The following is a 21,655-nucleotide window of genomic DNA, read 5'->3' on the forward strand; positions in this document are numbered from 1 at the left end:
TCTAAGAAAAATAGACTGTAATGCACAAAACCGATAAACATGGAACAACCGCCATTTTCAGACCTAACAAGACCTTTCATGTCAGGAACATCTTAAAGCAGCCAGTGCACCTGATTCGAAACGGGCAAAAGGAAGTTACCAAATTTCATCTGTGCTTTGCTACCGGTGGCCAGAAAACATTCGGTACTCTTGGGAACCTGTCTTCCCGTCAGCAAATACTATCTTCATTACATTAAAAAGAAATTGCCAACCCTAATCCAGAAGAGCCTGTTAAATACTAGCTCTCTGCTCTTCAGCCCTTTACCGCACAACAGCACGCAACTAACCGCTTCTTTATTGGAGAAGCTGGAGCTACTGCAGGAATGCACGCTGTCTTTGAGGGCTGCGTGTGCCAGTAATTGTTTATTTCTTGCTGAGCAACCAGGGCAGTTCCAGCAAAAGGGAAAAGGTCAACCTCCCGCACTGAGGTCCTCCCCAGCTCATTGCGGGGATGGCTGAGCCGAGCTAGTGTTACAGTTTAATGGTGGCGGTGCTTATGTAAAACTGAGGTGCCTCTTGCTAGGCACAAACGTCCAGAGGAAAAAAAACAAACCAAAACACAAAGAGCAGACACCAGAACGGTTTTCTCCACTGTAGCAGAACATTTTGTTAACATGCTTGCAATGTTCAACACACGTGCTTGGCTTGTCCAACAAAGCCCAGGAGCTGTACCACGTATTCTTGAGCACCACCTGCTGGCATTTTGTCTATTAACTCGTTTTCTCCAGGAAAACAAAAACCAGCATGGAATCCTCAGACTTCATCTAAATCCATATTCTGCTTTTAACAGTAGCAGGCATCACTTACTTCATGGTATTCTGAAAAATACGTAAGAATAACTTGTTGCTAACAGAAGTTTCCCTGATACCCAGAAATAGGCTTAAGTCACCAGGTGGATCCACTGGAAGCCTTCTGAACTAAGTTCCTACCTGCAACATCTACCACTGTGAGGAAAAAAAAAAACAAACCAAAAACACCTTACCTGAAAAGACTAAGTCTATAAAAACTCTAATTCCAGGTAAAGGGCTGGGACGAGATTATAGAAACTCCTCCAAATCAGGGACTTCAGACTGCTCATGCTGCAGTAAGCAAACTCTTCAGGACCTTCTGAAGGTTTTGCACAGAAAGACTAACTAAAGACTCTCTAAAATAGCTGCAAAACAGCAGCAGCAAACTTTTGCACTGTATTTTGTTTTCAGGTCAAGGCGTTTTCTGCATTTTTCATTTTACCCACTGCTAAATGCTGAAGTGCATCAACTTCCCTGCTTCAGGTGACTGCTAAATGCAGTCGCCTTGCTCGAGGCTCGCTTGTCCACAAGCTCCTTGCCACAGACCAAAGAACCGGAGGGAAACGTAAGCTAGATGCTTCCCGATTCTCACTCAGTTAAGGTCTAAGTAACGCTTCATTTTTTTGCCAATTCATATAAAAACAACCCCAACAAAATCACCATTATTTATTGCACTGAGATTGGCACCCATGAATCTATGCCCTGAATACATCTATCAAGTGACAGTTACTGCCCTGAGCAGCTCCTGGTTTTGATGATTAAAGGCAAGAAGGAGAAATGGAGCAAGAAAACAAAGGTGATTTCCTTGAGGTCATATGGCAAGTCAGAATCAGAGCAGAACTGAGGTCTTCTGATTCTCACACCTCCAGGCTAATCGCTAGATCATGGCACCCTTGAGTAAAAGCACCACCACCATGCGCTGGAGCCATGCAAGCAAGTTGAATGTTGATATCCTTTTGCCGTGCTTCCCCATCACAACATCTGTCCCCACTCCCTTTTCCAATCTACTTCTGTTCACCTGTTTTTTTTCCCACCAGTGTCTACCACCTTGCTCCAGATCTCAGCTAATCCAGGCAAGAACCCCCCAACGCTCAGACCAGCGCTGTGTCAAAGTAGACAAAGTTCAGCGGGTTCAGCGAGTGGTGACGCGGGTTCAGCTGTTACTAACGCACAAGCTGGAACAACCACACAGATACTTCCCATGGGCGCAGAGTTTGTCCTTTGTTCAGATATCATTGGGACAGTACCACTGCGAAGTAAAAGAATGCTGACATAAACACAATTTTAAAAGGACAAAACATGGAAGAAACACATTTCTGCTTAGACCAAGAGAAGGGCAAAGCGGAAGTGGAACGACGGGGCTCACAGGGCAGCCTCCTCACTCACCTCCCAGGGTGACATTGGGCAGCTGCGACATTAATGCAATGAAGAACTTGCTCCCGAAGCGTATTATGTGTGTATATATATCTATATCTATAAATATAGATATATATATCTATATCTATAAATATAGATATATATCTGCACCTTCTTTGCACACAGCTGTCACCTGACTGACCATCCTTCTGGGGTTCTGCTCTCCGATGCACTCAAGATTACTGCAAAGATATCCTTCAGCAACAAGAGGGGACAAGAGGATGGGAAGGGAAGGATATTCTATCCAAGGGAAAAAAAGAAAACTGAAACCACTGTCCAAGCAGATCTTAAATTTATGGGCTCCACTGAAGACAAACCTGCATGCAAATACAGTGTGTGCACCTCAAAAACTGAAAGCAACTCAAAAATTGCGTCTTCCTTCTAGCCCCCTAAGCGGGGAGGGAAGAGGTAATCTTCAGTAGACCTTGCCACTACCAAGAAGAGAAACTAGGCTTCGTTTTTGCTGGTGTCTTGTTCTCTCTCTCAAATCCCTGCACACAGCCCTGTGGTCACTAAGATGCAGGAGCGCAGCTGGCTGATCCAAACCCAGCTCTCCCTTAGCTGAGCATTCGAGATGCCATTTCCCCAGCTAGAAAACGCAAAAGGCCAACTGTGGCTGCAGCTGCACTTTGCATGGGCTAATGTGGTTACTATCATAATCAGACCTGTCCACAGGGGAGACATTTTTTGGCACGGCTGACTTTGATGCATTCCCCGAAACCCTCCATCCCTGCTTCCATTTCCTTTTGGCAAACACTCCCATTCTTCAGGCCCCAGTTCCAGCACCAGCTTTACACTTCAGGTTGGCAAAACATCAGCTTTCATCCTGCACACAGCAACTGCTGTTCCGTATTTTTCGTACTGGAGCCAAGCTGGGGTTTGTTTTTAACGTTGCTTTGGCTATGCGGAATTTCTCTATGACTGCAGATACGTTTCTAGCAGAAGCACAAGCCACTCCTTACTTGCAAAAAGTGTTGGTAGAGACACAGCTGCAATCTTGGGTTGCAAATCTCACGTAAATCTCCCCAGAAGAATATTTTAAAATAAGTTGTCCATGGGCATTTGGGTGTTGCCTGTTTGTTTGTTTGTTTGTTTTTTTAAGCAAAAGTCACACAACACCCTTTCCTCCTGATCTTGGGGAGGAGGAGAAACTTCAACAACTTCAATATAGTTGAACATCACAGTTGTCCCACATGTACAGGAAAGATCTGTCCTAACTGCAGGCTGGGAGGGTGGTTTACAAACCCTCCTGAGTTGCTTTAAACTCCCAGGAAGAATGAGTGAGAAAAACCTTCACATAGAGGTTGCTGGACTCACACGATTAAGGCAGGAGCCAGACACCCTGCTTGATCTACAGCACTTTAACAGCCTCTGACTCATCATCAGAGGGAATGTTTCAAACATGTTCAGGCACAACTATCTCCTCCTCTTGCAGGACCTCACTGCTGCCTGCTGCAGCATTTTTGGCCCTTTTCTCCAGAGCAGCAAATGCTCAACGCAGACACTGTCTGGACGTCGGGATCTCGGTGTTCTGGCACAACCCACAGTTTCCAGAGGGTGTGAGTCTGACATGCTCCTGTATTTGAGATGATGCAGTATGAGCTGGAGTCAGCAAAATCACGTTCCATTTGGACAGGGGAAAAAAAAAAAAAGCAGATTACTAGATGAAAAGCAGGAATATGTGTACCATATACACTCCACACTTTCCAAAACCTGCAGTGGACTTAACTGCATTGCAGTGCACAGCGGGGACAAAAAATAGTATTAAATAAATAAACTACAGCAGGCATTGTATGACTGTGGAGTTTAGCGTGCATCAAACAGAAAGCAGAAGACACACAGCACTGTGACGCTAACTGCCACCTAGGTGTGGTCCTTGCTGTGGGCTACTCTGTGCAGAGATCTGCCATTACTGACTGCATTACAGAATGCCTCTGACGTCAAGTTGAGCTGATCTAGGTTCCTAATACCTTTACACTTTATATTCCACACATGACGGCTCTGTCTGTGGAGCCTAGTCCTTGACATCCACCAGCTCCCAGCCTGTGGTGGGAATAAATGACTTTGCCACTGCAGAGAAGAGATAGTGTGCAGGAAAAAAAAGAACACGCGCAATCTTATCGTCATTGCACTTTGACCAGGTCTGCCAAAGAAAAAGCTGTGCGAAGGCCACCATGGAGAACAGCCAGGCAGCATACCTGCTGTGCAGAAACCCCCCGACTCTGACACCACACGCTTCAGATCTCACTCAGGCACGAGAGAGCCAGTCATCACCGGGAAAAGAGGACGCTGCCTTGTCTGCAAGGCTGCAAACATATGCCAATAATTTCAGGCATGCAAGAACCCTGATCGGAAGAACTTGCCACCTGAGAAACCACCTCAAATTGGGATTAAGCAGCTACTAATGCTACACTCTGTGGTAACTGCTAACAAAAGATAATCTCTGAAAGATAATACATCCCCCTTCTAATTTCTGGGAAATGTCAGTAAGCTTAGGTAGCATCGAGTAGCACATAAAGCAATTATTTCTTCCCAGATACGCAAACCAGATTAAAAAGCCATGACATCCCTTTTCCTTATTACTCTCCCCTTGGCTTTTCCTGCCCTCCTCCCCTCATTAGTCAGCAAAACCTTCCAAATGGACGTTTACTCACCTGTTTCACTTTCTTCTCCTTGGCAAATGTATTATTTTGCTGAGTTTCTAGCACTTCAACACCATAAACGGCTCTGAAATTGGCTTCTCTCTCTTGTGCACCTGCATCATCAATGTCGTCAGCAAGAGAGATGTGCACGGCTCGAGGAATGTGTTTGTGTCAGAAGGCTGCTGCAGAGCCTTAGGGACAGCACAGATACTGGATACTGATGTGATGCTTGCAAGCCTCTTAAAAGGGACTTCAGAAAAGCAGGGTATTTCTGTCTTCTGATCACTGGGCTTTGGAGCTCTGAATTTTCCAATTTCTCACAGACAGACAGCAGATTTCACAGCAGCATTTCGATCTGAAACAGCCCCATCACTTTGTTCCACGTTTTAATATCATAGCTTATTGCAGCACATCAGCACAAAACCCCAAACCTCCTGCAACTCTTTAGCCTACCAAAATGCCACTGATCCTCTGCAATTTGTTTCCTTTCTCCTTTGTACCAATGCTGTGTGACGTGCAAGACTGAATCAAGTCTTGCAGGGTTCAGTTTTCTGATCCCAAGACTAGCTTCCTCACAGAAGATCACAGACCACTGAGGTGCCACCCAGACCCCAGATGCAAATAAGCAGCCTGATCTAGTATTCCCATCTTAAGTACTGCAGTAAAGAGCACCAGAGACCAGGCAGTGGCAAACAGCTGTGATGCAATGGCTTCTGAACAAAGACAGGGAATGAAGGCCATACTTTTACTAGCATTGTTTTCTGATACTTTTCTTCTAATTTTGAAACAATCACTATTCTGGGAAAAAAAAGACAAGGAGGTGTGACAGACAAGATAAACATGTGACTTCCAACAAGAGCTAGGGCAGATGATACAGGCTGTGACACTTGCAACATAATGTTTCAGGTTTTTTTTTTGTGGATATTAGAAGCAGTTTTATAATCCTCTAACACATTTTAGTACACTATGATGCACTGAACACACTAATTATTTTGGGAGAAATAAATGTAGGGACAAAACTGCCAGAAATCAAAGAGAAATTTAAAACAACACCTAGATTCCCTTTTGCTCCTTCAGGCTCATGTAGGTCTTCTGACACCAAAAGTCCTCATAACATTCATAATGCAGAACTGAGTCCCATGACAGCAGTTTAACAAGGCACTTAGCATGTGTCAACTCCCAGAGTTAGGTTTTCACACCCAACGCATCATGCAAGGAGGATAATTACACTTCTGGGAAAGACTACCAGTCTTGTCCTTTCTTCATAAGAGATCTCCTAAACCAGGTCTTTCTGCAGCTAGGAACCTGAACAAGAGATCGGTTTTGGTGCAGCTCTGTATTATGATGGCTATAGAGGAGAAGTTCTAATTTGGTGAAACTAGTGGTCACCATGACCTGGAAGTTCTGAATTGCAAAGAATTAGTCATAAGGTCAGCCCTGGAATAACGCAGAGGAGCAATTCACCAGGATAAAAACGAGGATCCCTGTTGGCCAGCGGTTCAGCATTCCTGAGAAGCAACATACTCCAGCAATTGTATTTACTCCTCTTCAGAGCCGAGACCTAAGTACACAATAACAAGCTGGCCTGTTTATTCAGCTGTTTTTGACACCCCTCTATCTTCAGACCTAATATTAGTTTGAATAGGATAGCATCCAAGTCTAGAGGGGAAAATTTAGAGCTGGTCCTGACTTAGCTAAAGCAAGATACAAAATAACTATCTAGTTTCTACTCAGATTTCACCACTAGGCCATTAATTGGCTTGAATTCTGCCTCCTTAAAAAAAAAATCCTGTTTTAGCAATGCAGGAGGCAGCTACGGGTACACAAACCATGCGTGCATATGGCTGGATGAGGGCAGAGCAGCTCAGAGCAGCAGCTTTAGACCCAGGCTGGCATCTCAGCACGTTGCTGAGAGCCTCTTTCGGTTGGACAAAGTGCTGTGCTGACACAGATATGCAGCTCCCAGATTTAGAGTGATTCATGTTAAGCCAACGCAGAGCACAGACGGTTATCAGCTGCTGCCGCTGCAGACATACCTTATAGGACGAACCTGCTCCAATGTCTCCCAGAAAGAGTGAGGTATTTTCCTAATGCAAAAGCAGCGAAAACTTAAAAAAAAAATAAAAAAAATAAAAAATAAACCACTCTACCTGTTCCAGTTCTTAAAACATCACCAGTGATTCATAAAAAAGAAAAAACTTTCTGTCTAGATTCAGTTCTGTTAACATCATGTCTACTTTTCATCTTTTCATTTCCAGTTCCCAAAGTGAGATCAATGCCTTTCTGCTGCGACAGCACAGTTACCTCTAGCAAACTGAGATCTCAGAAACAGAAAGCAAGGCCAAGATTTTTCAAGTGACTTTTGATAACAGATGGCCTAAGACTGTTAAACTCACATGGGAAAATGAAGGAGCCAATAGACTTCATGTGCTCATGAAGATGTCTTAAGTCAAAAATAGGAACATCTCCCCAGAAAAGAAGTAAGGGAGAATACTTAGCTTAAAAAAAAAAAAAAAAAAAAAAAAAAAAAAAAAAAAAGCTTTAAGTATGACAAGGTTTCCATGATGCTGCTCCTGAATTTGCAATGAGGTTTTTCAGACTATAGCCCAGGTGATATTACCAGTCACCACCTGCAGAGCAAGGGGATGTCACTGTCACTGCAAAGCCTCAGGCAGGCAAACACAGCTGCACTTCACATTACCTTTCAAATACAAAAGAAGAACAGATCTTGGCGGTAAACATCAACCTAACTATGAGAGGGGTCATCAGGAACTGAAAAATGACGAGATACATTCTTAGTCCTACTATATTTGCCGGAAAGCACTGAACTGGTACCAGCTTCTCTTCTGGCAGCACAGATCCATCAACACACCACTTGGACCCTGCATCAGATCCCTACAGAGTACAAAGTCCAGTCTGAAACTTGATCAGGATATTCAAAGTCTCAGAGTGGAGAGGGTCTAGCCTGTGCGTGGTCTCCCACAACTGGCACCCGTGCATGCCACGAGAAGAGTAAAACCACCAGCTAAAAACTTATGAGCTGCCTTCATCCATCAAAGCAAGAAACGTGCTCCTCCAAATCTCCTGTGTCATCAAAGCCCACAATGCTTGCAAAGCCCTGGGGCTTCGAAAGGCAAAACTTAATTCCACAGCTTAGTTCCCATCAATATAGTATTGACTTGTACATAGACACAAATGGAAAAAGAAGTAGTATAAAGGGAAAAAAAAAGCCATTGTTGGTTTAATTGTATGAAAATTACTTATTGTTTCACGTCAAAATAACCAAAAATGGGAACTTTTGTGTTCTGTGAAAATACCTCAGGTTTTCAGCTAAAGAAAGCAAGGGAACAGCCAAGACAATTCCAGTTGTGTGTGCTGTGTAACCACTAAAGAGAGGGTCTGAAGTCCAGGAACTACCACTCCAAAGAATTGCTGAGCTCTTTGAATAATATTTTCACTATGCAGTACAGCACAGGGCTATTGAATTGTCACAGGGTATCAAAGCTTCCTCTCTTAGATCATAAAGTAGGTGATTAAATACAAACTACAAACATGGGCCCTTTTAACCATAACCAATGTTATTTTTTCCTGATCTCATAGTTTTAAGGTATGATTTACCAAAATTTAAAGCTATAAATTTCTTCAATGTCATCATTTAAATTCTATATAACGCCACTCCTGTATCAGCACTATTTTTAATCATTACCATGGTGACAAACCATAAAGGTGCTTTACACAAGGAAGGCTTTACCTCACTTTTGAGAACAGTTTCTCTCAACTTAATTTTTTTGCAGTTTTAAAGCACAGAGAAATAACTCCCTCTGAACTTTCACTGTTGGATACAAAAACTGATACTCACCCATGGCTATTGTATAAAAACATTCAGTACTAATGGACAAGGAATTCATAACCTGGACATAGCAAAGACCAGAGAACGTATCGTCATTCAGGTCGAGTATGGCTTTATATGACAGTCAATCCCTTTGCAATCAGTAGGGCAGCTTGTGCATGGAAGTATCTATTTCCTGAAGACACAGATACAATGATCCCTATGAGAACCAGGGAAGTATTAATTCAAAATTAAAGCTTTTTGAATGAAGGCCAACATTGCTTGTTTTAGCATTCAATGTAAAATGCTTGCAAATCCCAGATGACAGCATTGTTCCAGTTTCCCAATTCATGGGAATCAAAACATGGAGTCCATGTAGAAAATGACTTTTAAAACAAAGGTAATGTGATTGTTGACTGCGGGTCAGGGGCGCATACGCATGCTGGGCTGCACGAGCACGAGCAGAGACAGCAGAATGACGGAGGGGACTGCTCCCCTCCGCTCAGCACGTGTGAGATCACAAGTGAATACTGCGCCTGGGTTGGGGCTTCACAAGGGGCTGCACAGGCTCTAAGCAACCTCGCACAACTTCAAAGTCCACCCTGCATTAAATAAGGAAAAGGGCAGCACTGGTGGAGAGTGCACCAGATGATGTTCAAAGGTCCCTTCCAATCTAAACAATTCTACAATTAACACATTTGCACTGTCCATGCTAACAGATGGGTACAACCCCTAAACAAGCAGCACTACTCATTAGGGGACAGTCGAGGACAGGCTAATAGCACCAGTAGGAAAAACTAGGTATAGGCAAGCCTTTCTAGAAGATCCAGGTCAGAGGCACACAAAGCTCAGCTTGAGTCATGCTTCACGCTCTACTGCAGACCTAGGTCTGTTCTTTCTGTATTGTGTCAATTCAGGACATTCCCCCAAAGGCCACCAACTGACACGTTTCATTGCTGCATCATTCGGCTAACTAGAAAATACAAGCAACCCACATCCCACAGTGAGGGCGGTGTTGAGAGTTTACTGTCAAGCAAACTACAAAATGCAACATCCCCCGTGTAACCTTTACGTATATTCCCCCCAACAAATGTAAATCTATACCTGTAGTCCGTAACACAAGAGAAGACCGAAAGGCTGCTGGAGAAGACCTCACTGATGTCTTTCTTAATTCAAGCGCAACACGGTACTAAATTAGTCAAGCGGGTCTTTTGATGACTCATACCATAAGTACGTGGTGTAGTAGGGCTCAGTGTTTTCTACAGAGGACGGCACCTTTATGTGCTCAGCACTATACAAATACACAGGAAGTCCTTAGCCCAAAGATGGCAAGATATAAACCAGTAACAAAGTAGATGGATGCTGCCTGGGGAAATGCCAAGGGTACATATTTGCTTATTTGTGTGTGTCACAGAATTACTAGTCACAGTGCCCTCAAAGCCAAGCTTACCTGTGTTCATCCCGTACAGAAATGGTTGGTTACCACTGTACATAGCCTAGATGCAGAAAGGGCAATGAACTGCATGTGTTATTCTCTTTTGTATATTCACAGAAAGTGTTATTATCTTTATTAATACACTGTTACAACTTATGGGCTTCCAAACACCAAAGATTAGGTATCACGGTTCCAATCCAACCTCCTTGGTTGAAAGGAACATTCCTTACACAACGGATTAATGATTTGTTTACGTTTGAGGATCTGGGCAGTTGTTAACATGTTCTGTTTATTCTCTGGACAAAGATAGCTTGCCTTAGCTACAACCCAAAGGAAATTAGGACTCCTAAAAATAGGCTGAGGTGGCCAATAATCCCTCAGGAGTTGTGATACACACGGATATCCAGATTAAATAAGGAATTGTGAGTAACTCTTAGCGGGAAGGTTTGAAATGGAAAACTCAAAGAGAAAAAAAATGACTACCTAAGGAACAGCCTGTCCCTAAATCCATGCTCTCTTCAATGAGCACAGTATTCAAGGAGAAAGTCGCATCTAAAAAGCTGTGTAAGCATCTTGACAGGGAGTTAGTTGGATAACACATAAAACCTCTTGGAGTTGGATCTAAAACATGGATAATTATGTGTTTGGTTTTCTTTTATTTCTGCTTATCTGTAGCATCTCTTTTATTATTCTCTGGGCTGCAGAAAGAAATTATTCTTGATTTTTGTTTCAATGTTTGTCTCTAGAACAAAAATTATTTCCAGGGTGCTGGTTGGCAAATTGAATTCCCACAACGTGTTAATCCTTAAAACTGCACCACGTAAAAGCTCTCACAGACCTTAGCACCTTCGTACAAGACCAAAGGATCACCTGTAGGCAACCGAGCCTAAAGAGCTTCCCAAAATATTTAACACCACAGCCATCCACTGGACCTAGTCATTTTCCAGGTAGCTCAGATTAAATGCAGCATCTGACTCCCAAGGCTTGAAGCACAGGAAAAGAAGCCGGAAAGATGCTGGCAGAATATGAATCTGCTCCCACAATTGTAATTTAAGGGGGAGCAATCCCCACTGTTGGAAACTCTCAGAATATCAGTTTGCCATCTATGTAAGGGGTTCCTCCAGCCTTGTTTGGGCAGGGCAGGGGAAGTGAAGGTCTCTTGCTCCTCCTACATCTAGAGCCTAGTACAGTGGGGCTCTGGGTTCAGCTGGACCCCTAAATGCTTCCACTGCACAAGTATGAACAATAGCAACCTCATCTCTGTTGAATGTTTTCCCCTGAATAACTGCTTCAGCTATCTGCACCAGTTTGCATCTGTGTTCTACATGCCCACAGAAGTGTTTTGACCTATTATTTGTAAGACCACTGGACAAATATATCATTCATCAGCACAACCACCCAATTAAAATACAGCTGCGGCGACCTCTCTGCCAGCTGGTGCTTTGTGTAAATGACCCATTCCAGAAGAACAGGCTTCCTGGTTTTTTGTGGGTTCCCTCACTACCTGCTTAATCTTCAAACCATACAAATTACAGAGCGAGATGAACCTTGGCACCTGGCTCTTAAAGTCACAGGCTATGGTGCCGGTAAAGTGATCAACTTCACTAAGGCAGACCACGTAACTGCACTCCTCCACTCTCCTCCTAGATACACCGCTTGTCTTGCCTCTTAGTTTTGTTATGATCTCACCCAAACTTGCCAAGTATCAACCAAAGTGAAGAGCAGGAAGTTACCAGGTGCTCCTCCTCTGAACTATGAAGCAACGAGCCCATCAAAACTATCTCCGTTTTAGCAAAGAGGAATTTGTTAGTGTAAAGTACCTGGGCAGTGACTAAACCCTGTCACTGTTCTTATGGGAAAAAGCTACTTGCTATTCTTGGTAAAGGAAAGGTCTTTCAAATCAAGATAATGTTTCACTTGTTTTTCAGAAACAAACTTAATGGGGGTGGGGAGAGAAGCAAGGAAGTAAAAATAAATTCTACATTGCAACAAGTTAAATTACTCAGAGTTTCCCAAAATGAGAGGCTTGGTCAGAACCATTGGAAAGTTTAAGAAATACTCCTTTAAAAACAACTCCCACAGAGCAAAGCTCCCTCTCCATGACTGAAAGGCATGCGAACAAGTCAGGTCATTCTATCCTGGCTTTTTTTTTTTTTTTTCCCATCATTTAATTGGTGAGGTGGGTGGTGGCAGGGCTAGCTTGCATCTTTACCATTCCTTACTTACCCCCCGCCAAGAGTTGCATTTTCAACCCCAATTGTCCCCTCACTGCAGGAGCAAATTGAGCATGTGCCACCAGCACATTAGTACCACAGCCATGCCAGCTGGGGGTGAGGTAGAAAAAGAAATTCCATCATCATTTCAGTCCATGCTTTCTCTGGTCATTCTTGCCTGCTGAAGCATGAGAGAAAATAACGACCACACAGAGATACTGTCTCTGCATGCTTTAAGCTCTTTGTTATTCTCAGGAGACACAAAGAAAGCAAGACCAGCTGCGCATTGTGTTAATGATACTGTCAAAACGCCAAAATAAAGTGCCACACCACAGCCCAGCCTTCTGCTATCAGCACTGCTGTCCCATGCTCATTTAGGCAATCAGGGTAACAGGCAGGAGAATATGCCAGCGGTTTGGAAAAGGAGATCTCCACACTTGGCTCCTACTGATAAGAACCTGGCTCAGAATATGACTCTGCCAGATGCTGATCACTATACAAAGCACACCAATACTGTAGTTTTGCCACGCAACTATTTTGCAACTATCGAACACACCTAAAACAAAACCAGTTTGGTGGGAGGGACTTCCTTATATTTTCACATGTGGTTGCTGTCAGCAGGCTGAAATCTTGATAAGCTACACAGCCAGCTTGGATGACTTCACTGAAACCCTGCTGAAGACAAGTCCTGAGCTGAAAAGCTACTGCTTGTTTCCCACCGCAAGACAAGAGAGGACAACCATATTCAGCATCTGGCCAAAATGGTCCATACAGATTTCATCCAAAGGTCAGCAGCTACAGTTTTCAATGAGGAATGTGCTGCTTTTGAGAGACAATGTTGTCACTTTTTGAGAGACAATGCTGTCACTGTGATCCACTTCCCCTACTCACGGCAATCAGTCCATTGTTCCCACAGAAAATAAGGAAGGGCTCAAGACCTCTAAATGAAAACTGCCTTTAAATCCAAATTATTCTAAAGCATAAATACAGACTGATGCATAAAAGATTGATGCCACTTACAATAAGCAACTCTAAAAGACACCTTTTCTCCCAGTTGCTCAGAAAAAGAAAAAAACAAACAAGATCCCAAGTATCCCCGAGCTCAGAGCACATGATTAGGCTGTAGTCATTCTGTAACATATTACACTTCATATTACAAAATCAAAACCGTCCATTCTCTGTACTGTTTAAATGTGCATTTACTGGCTATCTACTTTTCGAAGCTGGGCTATGTAACAAGTTGATTTGTCCACTTCATTCACAATGTGAACAAGTTGAAACAGATTACTGTAAGAAAAAAAACTTTATCCATTCAAGGCTCTCAAAATGAAGGAATAGGGAATGCTAAAAAGCATTCTTAGAGGCAGACAAAGAAGATAATGAAGTGTAGAACTTACCTTCCACTGCAAAGAATGGAACCACTGATCCCTCAGGTAGCTGTTTGCAGCCTGCAGTAAACAGAAGTTACAAACAGGATCATTAGTTTCTACCAGTGTTTCAGATCATCCAGTCAAAACTAAGCAAACCACCCCATCTGTGCCCTAAAACCAATAAGGCTGCACTCACCATATCCTTCTGAACTTTATGACCCTGGCTAACTTCAGCCCCAGCCTCATCAGAGTGAGGGAAACTCTTTGCTCAAAGCTACAATTTTACATTAGAACCAGTTTATTTTCACAGAAAGCAGTGACACAAAGACCTTGCTGCAAAATACTGCATGAAAACCTTACAAAACATTAACCTTCCATGAAACAGTGTCCAGCCCAAAGACTCTGAAAAATCCTCCTTGATCTCAATCAAGTTTTGGTCAGATCTTTAATGTCTGTAGGACATTTGCCTTTGCTATTAATCATTTGGAGCAGAGTAAGAAGACAGGGTGACATTTTACTAGGAGGGGTGGGTTTTTCCACACTCTAGTTTCCCTTCTTGTCCTGTTCTTCAGCTGGCCCCACAGCAAGTCAAATAACATCTTAGCTCTTTCAGCAATATTAAAAAGAGTGAAAAGCATAACACACATAGACGTGCAGATACACGCACCGGCTGTTTGCAGCAATGGCATAAATGTTGCAATAATCACTCCCAGCCATCACCCCGTTTCATCCATATTAAGCAGAGCTGCCAGAAATCCTCAGTGTGAAGCCAGGTTCGTAGCCAATGGAGGAATAGTTCAACACTCCCAAAGGTCAAAAGGCTCGGTATCAAAAAATATAAAAGCATCTACAGTGACGTAAATATGCATGCCTTAACAAGGTGACATAAATTTGAAATATTTGAGTGGGCAGAGATGCCCTTTGGCTTTTCCAACCCTATCTCATCACTGCCAAAGGGCAATTTTTACTTACGACTCAAAATGTTTTACACAATCAGTGAAAATTACAGGATAGCCTATAAATCCATGGTTTTGGAAAAAAAAAAAAAAAGGTGAGGTTATTCACCAGCTAAAAAAACCACATCCTTCTTGCAAATTAAAGCATCATTCAACAAATTTCACTCCCCAACACCTTTTCAGGTAAGTATTCAAAATCCACACCATAGAACAAATTTCAGTTCCTGACACTGGTTCAGCTCACGGATAACGGCAACAAGACTAGAAGTAAAAATGTTATACGGTTACCAAAACTGTGTTTAATCTCAAGATCAGATACTGATGTCTCAGGGACATAAATGTGGATTAATTTCTCTGAATTGAGTGGAGCAATGCTTTTTTATATATGTATTACATATTATTTATTTATATACTATTGATAATCCATTGCTCCTCCAGTAGATCTCTAGACAATACAGAGAAATAAATCTATCATAAATAATCCTGGCTGATCACAGAGTTTATCAAAAACAAACTTTACATTTCATGAAGAATGCCGACACATCAGAATATGGATTTGCTACAAATGGAAACAAAAAGCATAATTCCCTCTTATTCTTTTTTTTTTCTTTGCATGCAATGAAAAATTGTAAAAACATGTAGACTGCAGATCTCCAGGATATTTTTGGGTTGCCAATATATAATCATTTTCTTTCTGTTATCACACAGTACTTAATGTATATGTGTGCATTATAACATACAATAAGACAGACCTTTTACCTATATATGTTATAGAATTGAATTTCAGCTCAATATACTTTATATATATCTTAATATAACTAAAAGGTCAAAAATAATTTGCCACAAAAAGCCAGAAGAACATTTTTAACATCATTTAAAAAGCATGAAGTAAATATGCTTGGATATTTCTTATCTTCGTCCAGACAACCCAACAGATTTATTCGAAAGATTCAATTTCCAATTGAACCTTTTTTCTTTTTTACTCTTCAGGAGAAAATTGTTTCATGGAGGGAGCACAAATCCTTCATTTCAAACACTAGCATCAAAGCCCTTTAAAGAACAAGTAAAACCGAAAGGTTTTGTAGGCTTGAGCAATAGCACCAACAACATTGCAAGTTACATATCCATTGCTTCCTTAAAAAATATACGCAGATTGAGTATATGCAAACTAAGATACTGTTATTTAAAATTTATAAAATCCAAAATATTCTAGGGAGGTGAAGTAATTCTCTCAAACGGGCAAAATGTCAATGTGATTTAGTTCCTGGTCTGACCATTATATGACTTGAACCAAAAATACACTGAGGTCTAAAGTGCGTGCAAATGCTAAAGCCCTAAATGGGAATTGTTGAGAACTGTTATTCTCCTGCTTTGGGGATATCAGTAGCCAGTTTGTAAGCCCACTACAAATAACTAGAAAACCTTTAAAGGTCCCCTCCGACTCAAACTATTCTATGATTCCATGACTCTAAAAATCCTATGCGTAGATCAACTGTGCAACCGACAGGAGCCTTACGTAAACTGGATGAGAGACACTATTAATGAGGACAACAGCATCAGGCAGAGGCAGAGACACAAGTGGACTGCAAATGCTGGAGGAGAAAACAAACCAAGAATGCTATAAAAGGCAAAACCAAAACCAGCAGAGGAAAGACTTGTTTAGCTTGACAGCAGCAATATACTAAAAGCATTTAAAAAGTAAAATTAGCAAAGTCACCAGGTTCCAAGTGTGCGACCAAGCACTGTCTACACATAGTGTTAGCTATTGTAGAGAAGTGATGAAGAAAACTTGCATCTGGATCTAGGTTAGGAGTTCGAACCACTCAAAGTAGAAATCCTCAGAGCTCAGACTGTTGTTCAAGACCACTTCCAAGGAAACCGAAAACAAAGACGACAAAGTGAACGCAAAAGTGGAAAAACAAACCTTTAGAGAATCCGCACACTTCTACTAATGATCAGGACTCAATAGTAAGAGGAACTTGGAAAGCCCACAGTCATTTCACCAGCACCCTTTCCACAGTGTTCAACACAGATAGACCGAATGCATTTAACCCAACCACGGTTATCTGGACGGAGCTGTCTGACACCAGCATTCTCCACTTCTCCCAGGCAGCAGAGACTAATCCCTCTGGTGCACCCTTCCGCCTGCCGGGCTACAGCAAGCTGCAAAACCACAGCAACGTGCAGGAAACACCAGATCTTTTGCAGAAGACAACGAAGAGCTGGCTCTTGCACAGTATCCCTTGTTTCTCCCTCCTCTTTTTCAGGCTTAGACCGAAAAAGGGAGTACAGGGAACATTTCTTTCTTACCAAAAGAACTGGGAGCTCCATAACCTGCGGGACAACAGAAGAGCCATCAGGTTCTTGGCAGGGCTCATCCAGACAGCCGTCCAGCCAACGGCCACCTCTGTGTGCACTGACTTACTCAAGCATACAGGTTACTGTGCATAAAGTTGGAGCAATGAGCACCAAACTGTAAAGCAGTGGAGGAAACTACAATTCATTTATAGGAGCTGCACGCACACATTTACAGTTGTGTCTGACGCGCACTCCTGTAGCCCGGCACTTCTGCACTGAAGCCCATCACTTCCTGGGAACTGACACCTACATTATTTTACTCCAGCTGAGGGCACAACCTACTATATTTATTCAGCTCTAGGGTACAATAAAGAGGAGAAAATGAGACACAAAATACTTTAAAACAGGCTTTCCTTAGGCATTCCGACCACACAGTGAAAGTTTTTCTTACTCTCAGCCTTGCCCACACAGTGAGTCCAGTTCTACACCACTATTCTTACAGCTATCTTTCCAACTTAAAAACAAAAAAATTAAAAAAAAAAAAAAATCAACCCAGAAATGTTTTGCCTGCTGTTGTTACAAACAGTCAATTTGATAGGAATCAAGTACACTGGAGATTTTACAACCTATGTAAAATAATAGCTTGGGACCCCTGTGTGTTTGGTTATGTTTAGGCTCCAATTCCGCTAAGAATTTTCTTCTCAAAAGCAACGGCTTTAGCGGGGTTGTGGGTGACACAGAGCCCAACTGATTGGAGTTTCTTGCACAATCAAGGCCTCCCGTTGTTTTTGCACAACCACAGTAGACAAGTACTTTAGAAAACAAGAAAACGTGGCAGTAAAACTCTTAGAAGGCACAAGGAGATTCAAACTACTACTAGCTTATTTATTTATTATTATTCCAATGAGGAGCAATCTACTTTAAGAATGTCTACTGTAGGCAGTACTTTATTTTTTTAAGATGAGCTGATCCTGGAGCTGTGTTCTGAAGGATTTGATATTCTAATTTTTGGGGCATAAGTACTCAGAGTGGAAAAGTCACTTGCAATCAGCTGCACGGATTCAACTTTACTTACAGGATTAATTTCATCAGTTTCAAAAAAACTGCTCACAGGAGGAAACCTGCGCAAGAGATTCAGCGCCTGCATACACAGAGCTTTGGTCAACGTGAGCAAATGTACACCTCTGCTCAAAAAGGGAAGTATTTCTGCTCGCACCAAAACTACTTAGCTTATTAGCTAATGAGCAGAAATATACTTTGTCATTAAAAAAGCAGTGAACTTGTAAAAAGTAGATTTTCTTTTCGCTCACAAAAATAGGAGACTGAACACTTGTTTCATGCCAGTGTTACAGCCCCTGCAGTAATTGCCACCCAGGCAAGGAGGCGACAAAATAGAAACCTGCGTGCTGCTGAGAAACAGAACACCTGAAACTCTGCAAGAAACCGACCACTCCAGAAATGATGAAAACCTTTAGCTAAAAGAAATGCTCACAGCTCCACCGAGACCACTATGTCTACAGCAACAGGCATCAGCAGAAAATCTGTGATTTCCACCACACTGCACGTGCCATTCTACCAAGTTCTTTACCAGTAAGTTAGCGCTACAGCGTCCCTTTTTACTGGCATGTACGTTACGCAGAAGAATGCAACAGGCTTGTCCACGTAGCAAAAAGTTCCCAGATTTTTCCTTACAATAGTGTCCTTTACACATACCCTCCTAGGGGATTTTGTCATCCGAAAATACGTGACAATAAGTGAGATCTGATTATCCAGGTTCTGGCTTTAACTCCACCTGGTTTTATTCTGTGTTTCTTTCTCTCCCTCGTTTGCTCTCTGGTAAGCAGGAGAAGGTTTTGTTATGCTTTCCTCCAGCTGATACTCATTACTGGGACTAGTGAAATACTGCAGTCTTCTCTGCACCAATTTATTATCAGCCACAGGAACAGTGAAGCGGAGCAGCTGAGGGCTGCAGGAAGTCAAACCTCCATGGCCCGCACACTGCTGCCTCACGCAGACTGTACAAACCTTCATATTGCTGATGCACGTCTCGGCGTTGCACCTCCGAAACACAGGCAAGCCTGCAAGTGAGATGTGCCACTCTTCTGGCTTAACTCAAGGTACAGACAGAGTTGCTGGTAATTACTAGAAATGATGTTTTAATCCTGAAAATACTCCCCGTGTCTGCTGGATTCTGGTCCTTGCGTGACCTCTCCACACCGGTAACATCGGCTGCACTTGCATTTGAAACAAAAGCTAGGTTCGCCAAGGAGACTAAAATAAAAAATGTTACTAAAAATTCAGTGGAAACATTTAGCGTGGGGACTCCCTGGCAAAAACAGTGTGCTCAAGCATCGAGCTGAACGTGTGACTGTTGTGCTTGTCAAGGCTTCCTGTTCTGTTTGTTTTTCCTTCTCACTACACTTGGTTGCCAAGAAGTTAAAACAACACTAGTGGTAGGTATGGAGGTGGCGACTTTAAGGCATTTAGGACCCATCCAAAAGAAAGGACACCATGGAAAGCAGGCAGTACTGTCATGACTGAAATACCAAAGCCTTCTTCCTGTGACTTTTCCTACCTTTGGTGCTAAGCAGCTTGTGAAATTATACTCTAAAATTTTTTCAATCTTTTTCAAGAGGTTATTCCAGTTATTTCACTATCAATAGCAGCACCCTCTTCATAATCATCCACACAATACCAGAATCACACATTGTGCTTTACAAACGGAAAGCAGAAGAGCAGAAGTTTAGCCCAACACAAGGAGTCCCAGCTATAACTGATACTAAAGAGCTCACACTTCTTCAAAGGCTAAATTCAGCTCCTATTTCCCGGCCTGAAGAGCTTGTGGCGTATGAGCCAGCTCCAGCAACACCTTCTTTCACACCTGCTATCCCAGTTGCAGGAAAGAAAAAAGATCTGGAGGTTGATTGCTGCTCATCAGAAGGACCAGGGACCACATCATCTGGCAGGAGAAAAGAAAACACAAGCCAGCAGCATGTCTAGAAAACTGACTCTCTGACTCCCAGAAAACTACTCTCCACAAGTGCCACAAGGTACAACGAGAATCCCCAAACGCTGGGTGATGAAACACGCCTGTGCTCACACACTTGCGGTTATACAACAAACACTGAGTGGGAAGCACACGCATGAAGACAACTTTTTGATGCAATCCCAGCCCAGATTAAGCTGTTTGCTGCCTGAGAACCAAATCCTCTTCTGTAACCTCGGTAGACGCATCCTGTTATCACGATCCGATTTCCTAAGAGGTGCTGCATCACCTCCGGCGCTGCCTGTCAGATTTCATGTGTCAAAATAGGTTGGGATGGGTCAGTACTGCTATGGGAGGACATCGGGATGATGTAAGGAAAGGTAATGGCACTCTTCCTTCTCTGACTCATTACTGTGCAGTAATAAACCAGAAATAGACCTTGGTGACAGCGGACAGGGGGGATGTGAACTTGAACATGGACTTGGACTCTCTTGTCATGCCTACCACAGGCAAATACACAAAGGATACTCTAACACCACATGCTGACATCCTCCCACAAGGACTGCTGGAAATGAATTTCCAGCTGAGGGAAATGTCAGTTGTTCAAAATTTGCTTCTGCTTCAAATGAGTGAAGCAGAAGTTGGAATTTTAAAATTTTCTGAAAAATTAAAAATCAGAAAAGCCTGTGTTTCAGAACTGCTAAAATACTTCACTTTATGTCAAATCATGTCAATAGCATCCCATAGTATTACAGAATTTCTAACAGTATGTGCAAAAACATATGTCAAAATACAAAATCAAAATTAATCAGAAACATTAAATAAATTGGAGAGGGGGTTACTCAAAATAGTTCATTTAAACATTTTTCTATATATAAACCTCATTTAGATCAAGTATTTAGAAAAAAAAAAAAAAAAAACCAACAGATTTCACCAAAAGTGCACTTCAGAGGAAACAGTACGGGGAACATGTTTTCGAAAAGTTTGACTTGTTCCACTGTCATACACTTCCTGATAGCAGAGCTGGACATTACATCAGAGCATGCTGCTGCTCAGACTACCAGGGCAGAATGATTTTATAAAAGATCAGAAGTGCCAATTTTCCATGAATGTATTGAAGTCTCTTAGAAATCTGGAAATAACTGAAGTATGCAAGGGCTAATTTTTCAGCATCTGTCTCCCAGCACCTCAGTGAATGTGTCTCGTGGATACTTAGACTCTTTGTCACATATACGAGAGAATTTCTGCTGAACTCGACTACTTGATAAATCCAGGTTTTGCATCTTGATTTCTTAAGTATACTAAACTTAACTTTAGTACTCTTTCGGGATTTGTGAATACACATTACAACTGTGTAAGGGAAACCTATTTTTATAGTCCCTCCAATTTGACCACATTTGATGAATCGAGACACTACCAAGGACCAAGTCATACTAAAAACATTTTTAAAGTTTATATTTTCAATTATGTTGAAATTCCCATAGAGTTATAATGTAACCTGATCCAATCTGCTCAGCCAGTCAGCAACAAACATAACAGAAGCCCAGCTCACTCCACTTTTTTAATCAGTTCCTATGATGTTACATAAAGACACCAGTCTTTTCGAAGAAAATATAAAAGCATCCACACCAAGATGTTACCTTCTCACAAGTGTAATCGTTTGTGTGTTTGGTTTGTTGGGGT

The 21,655-nt window shown here is 42.2% G+C and overlaps 1 protein-coding gene across 2 annotated transcripts in view; it reads right to left on the minus strand.

The window, feature by feature from the left end:
• The window catches only part of CMIP (c-Maf inducing protein), a 140,911-nt gene that overhangs the window by 40,291 nt on the left and 78,965 nt on the right, over positions 1–21,655 (minus strand). For both annotated transcript variants that reach the window (XM_086758231.1, XM_086758230.1), the window contains exon 3: positions 13,760–13,810. In XM_086758231.1, the coding sequence (XP_086614357.1) occupies positions 13,760–13,810 (51 nt within the window). The remainder of the gene's footprint in view (positions 1–13,759; positions 13,811–21,655) is intronic.

Source organism: Chlamydotis macqueenii, chromosome 13 (assembly GCF_036417535.1).
Source record: "Chlamydotis macqueenii isolate bChlMac1 chromosome 13, bChlMac1.mat, whole genome shotgun sequence".
In the NCBI taxonomy this organism is placed as follows: Eukaryota; Metazoa; Chordata; class Aves; order Otidiformes; family Otididae; genus Chlamydotis; species Chlamydotis macqueenii.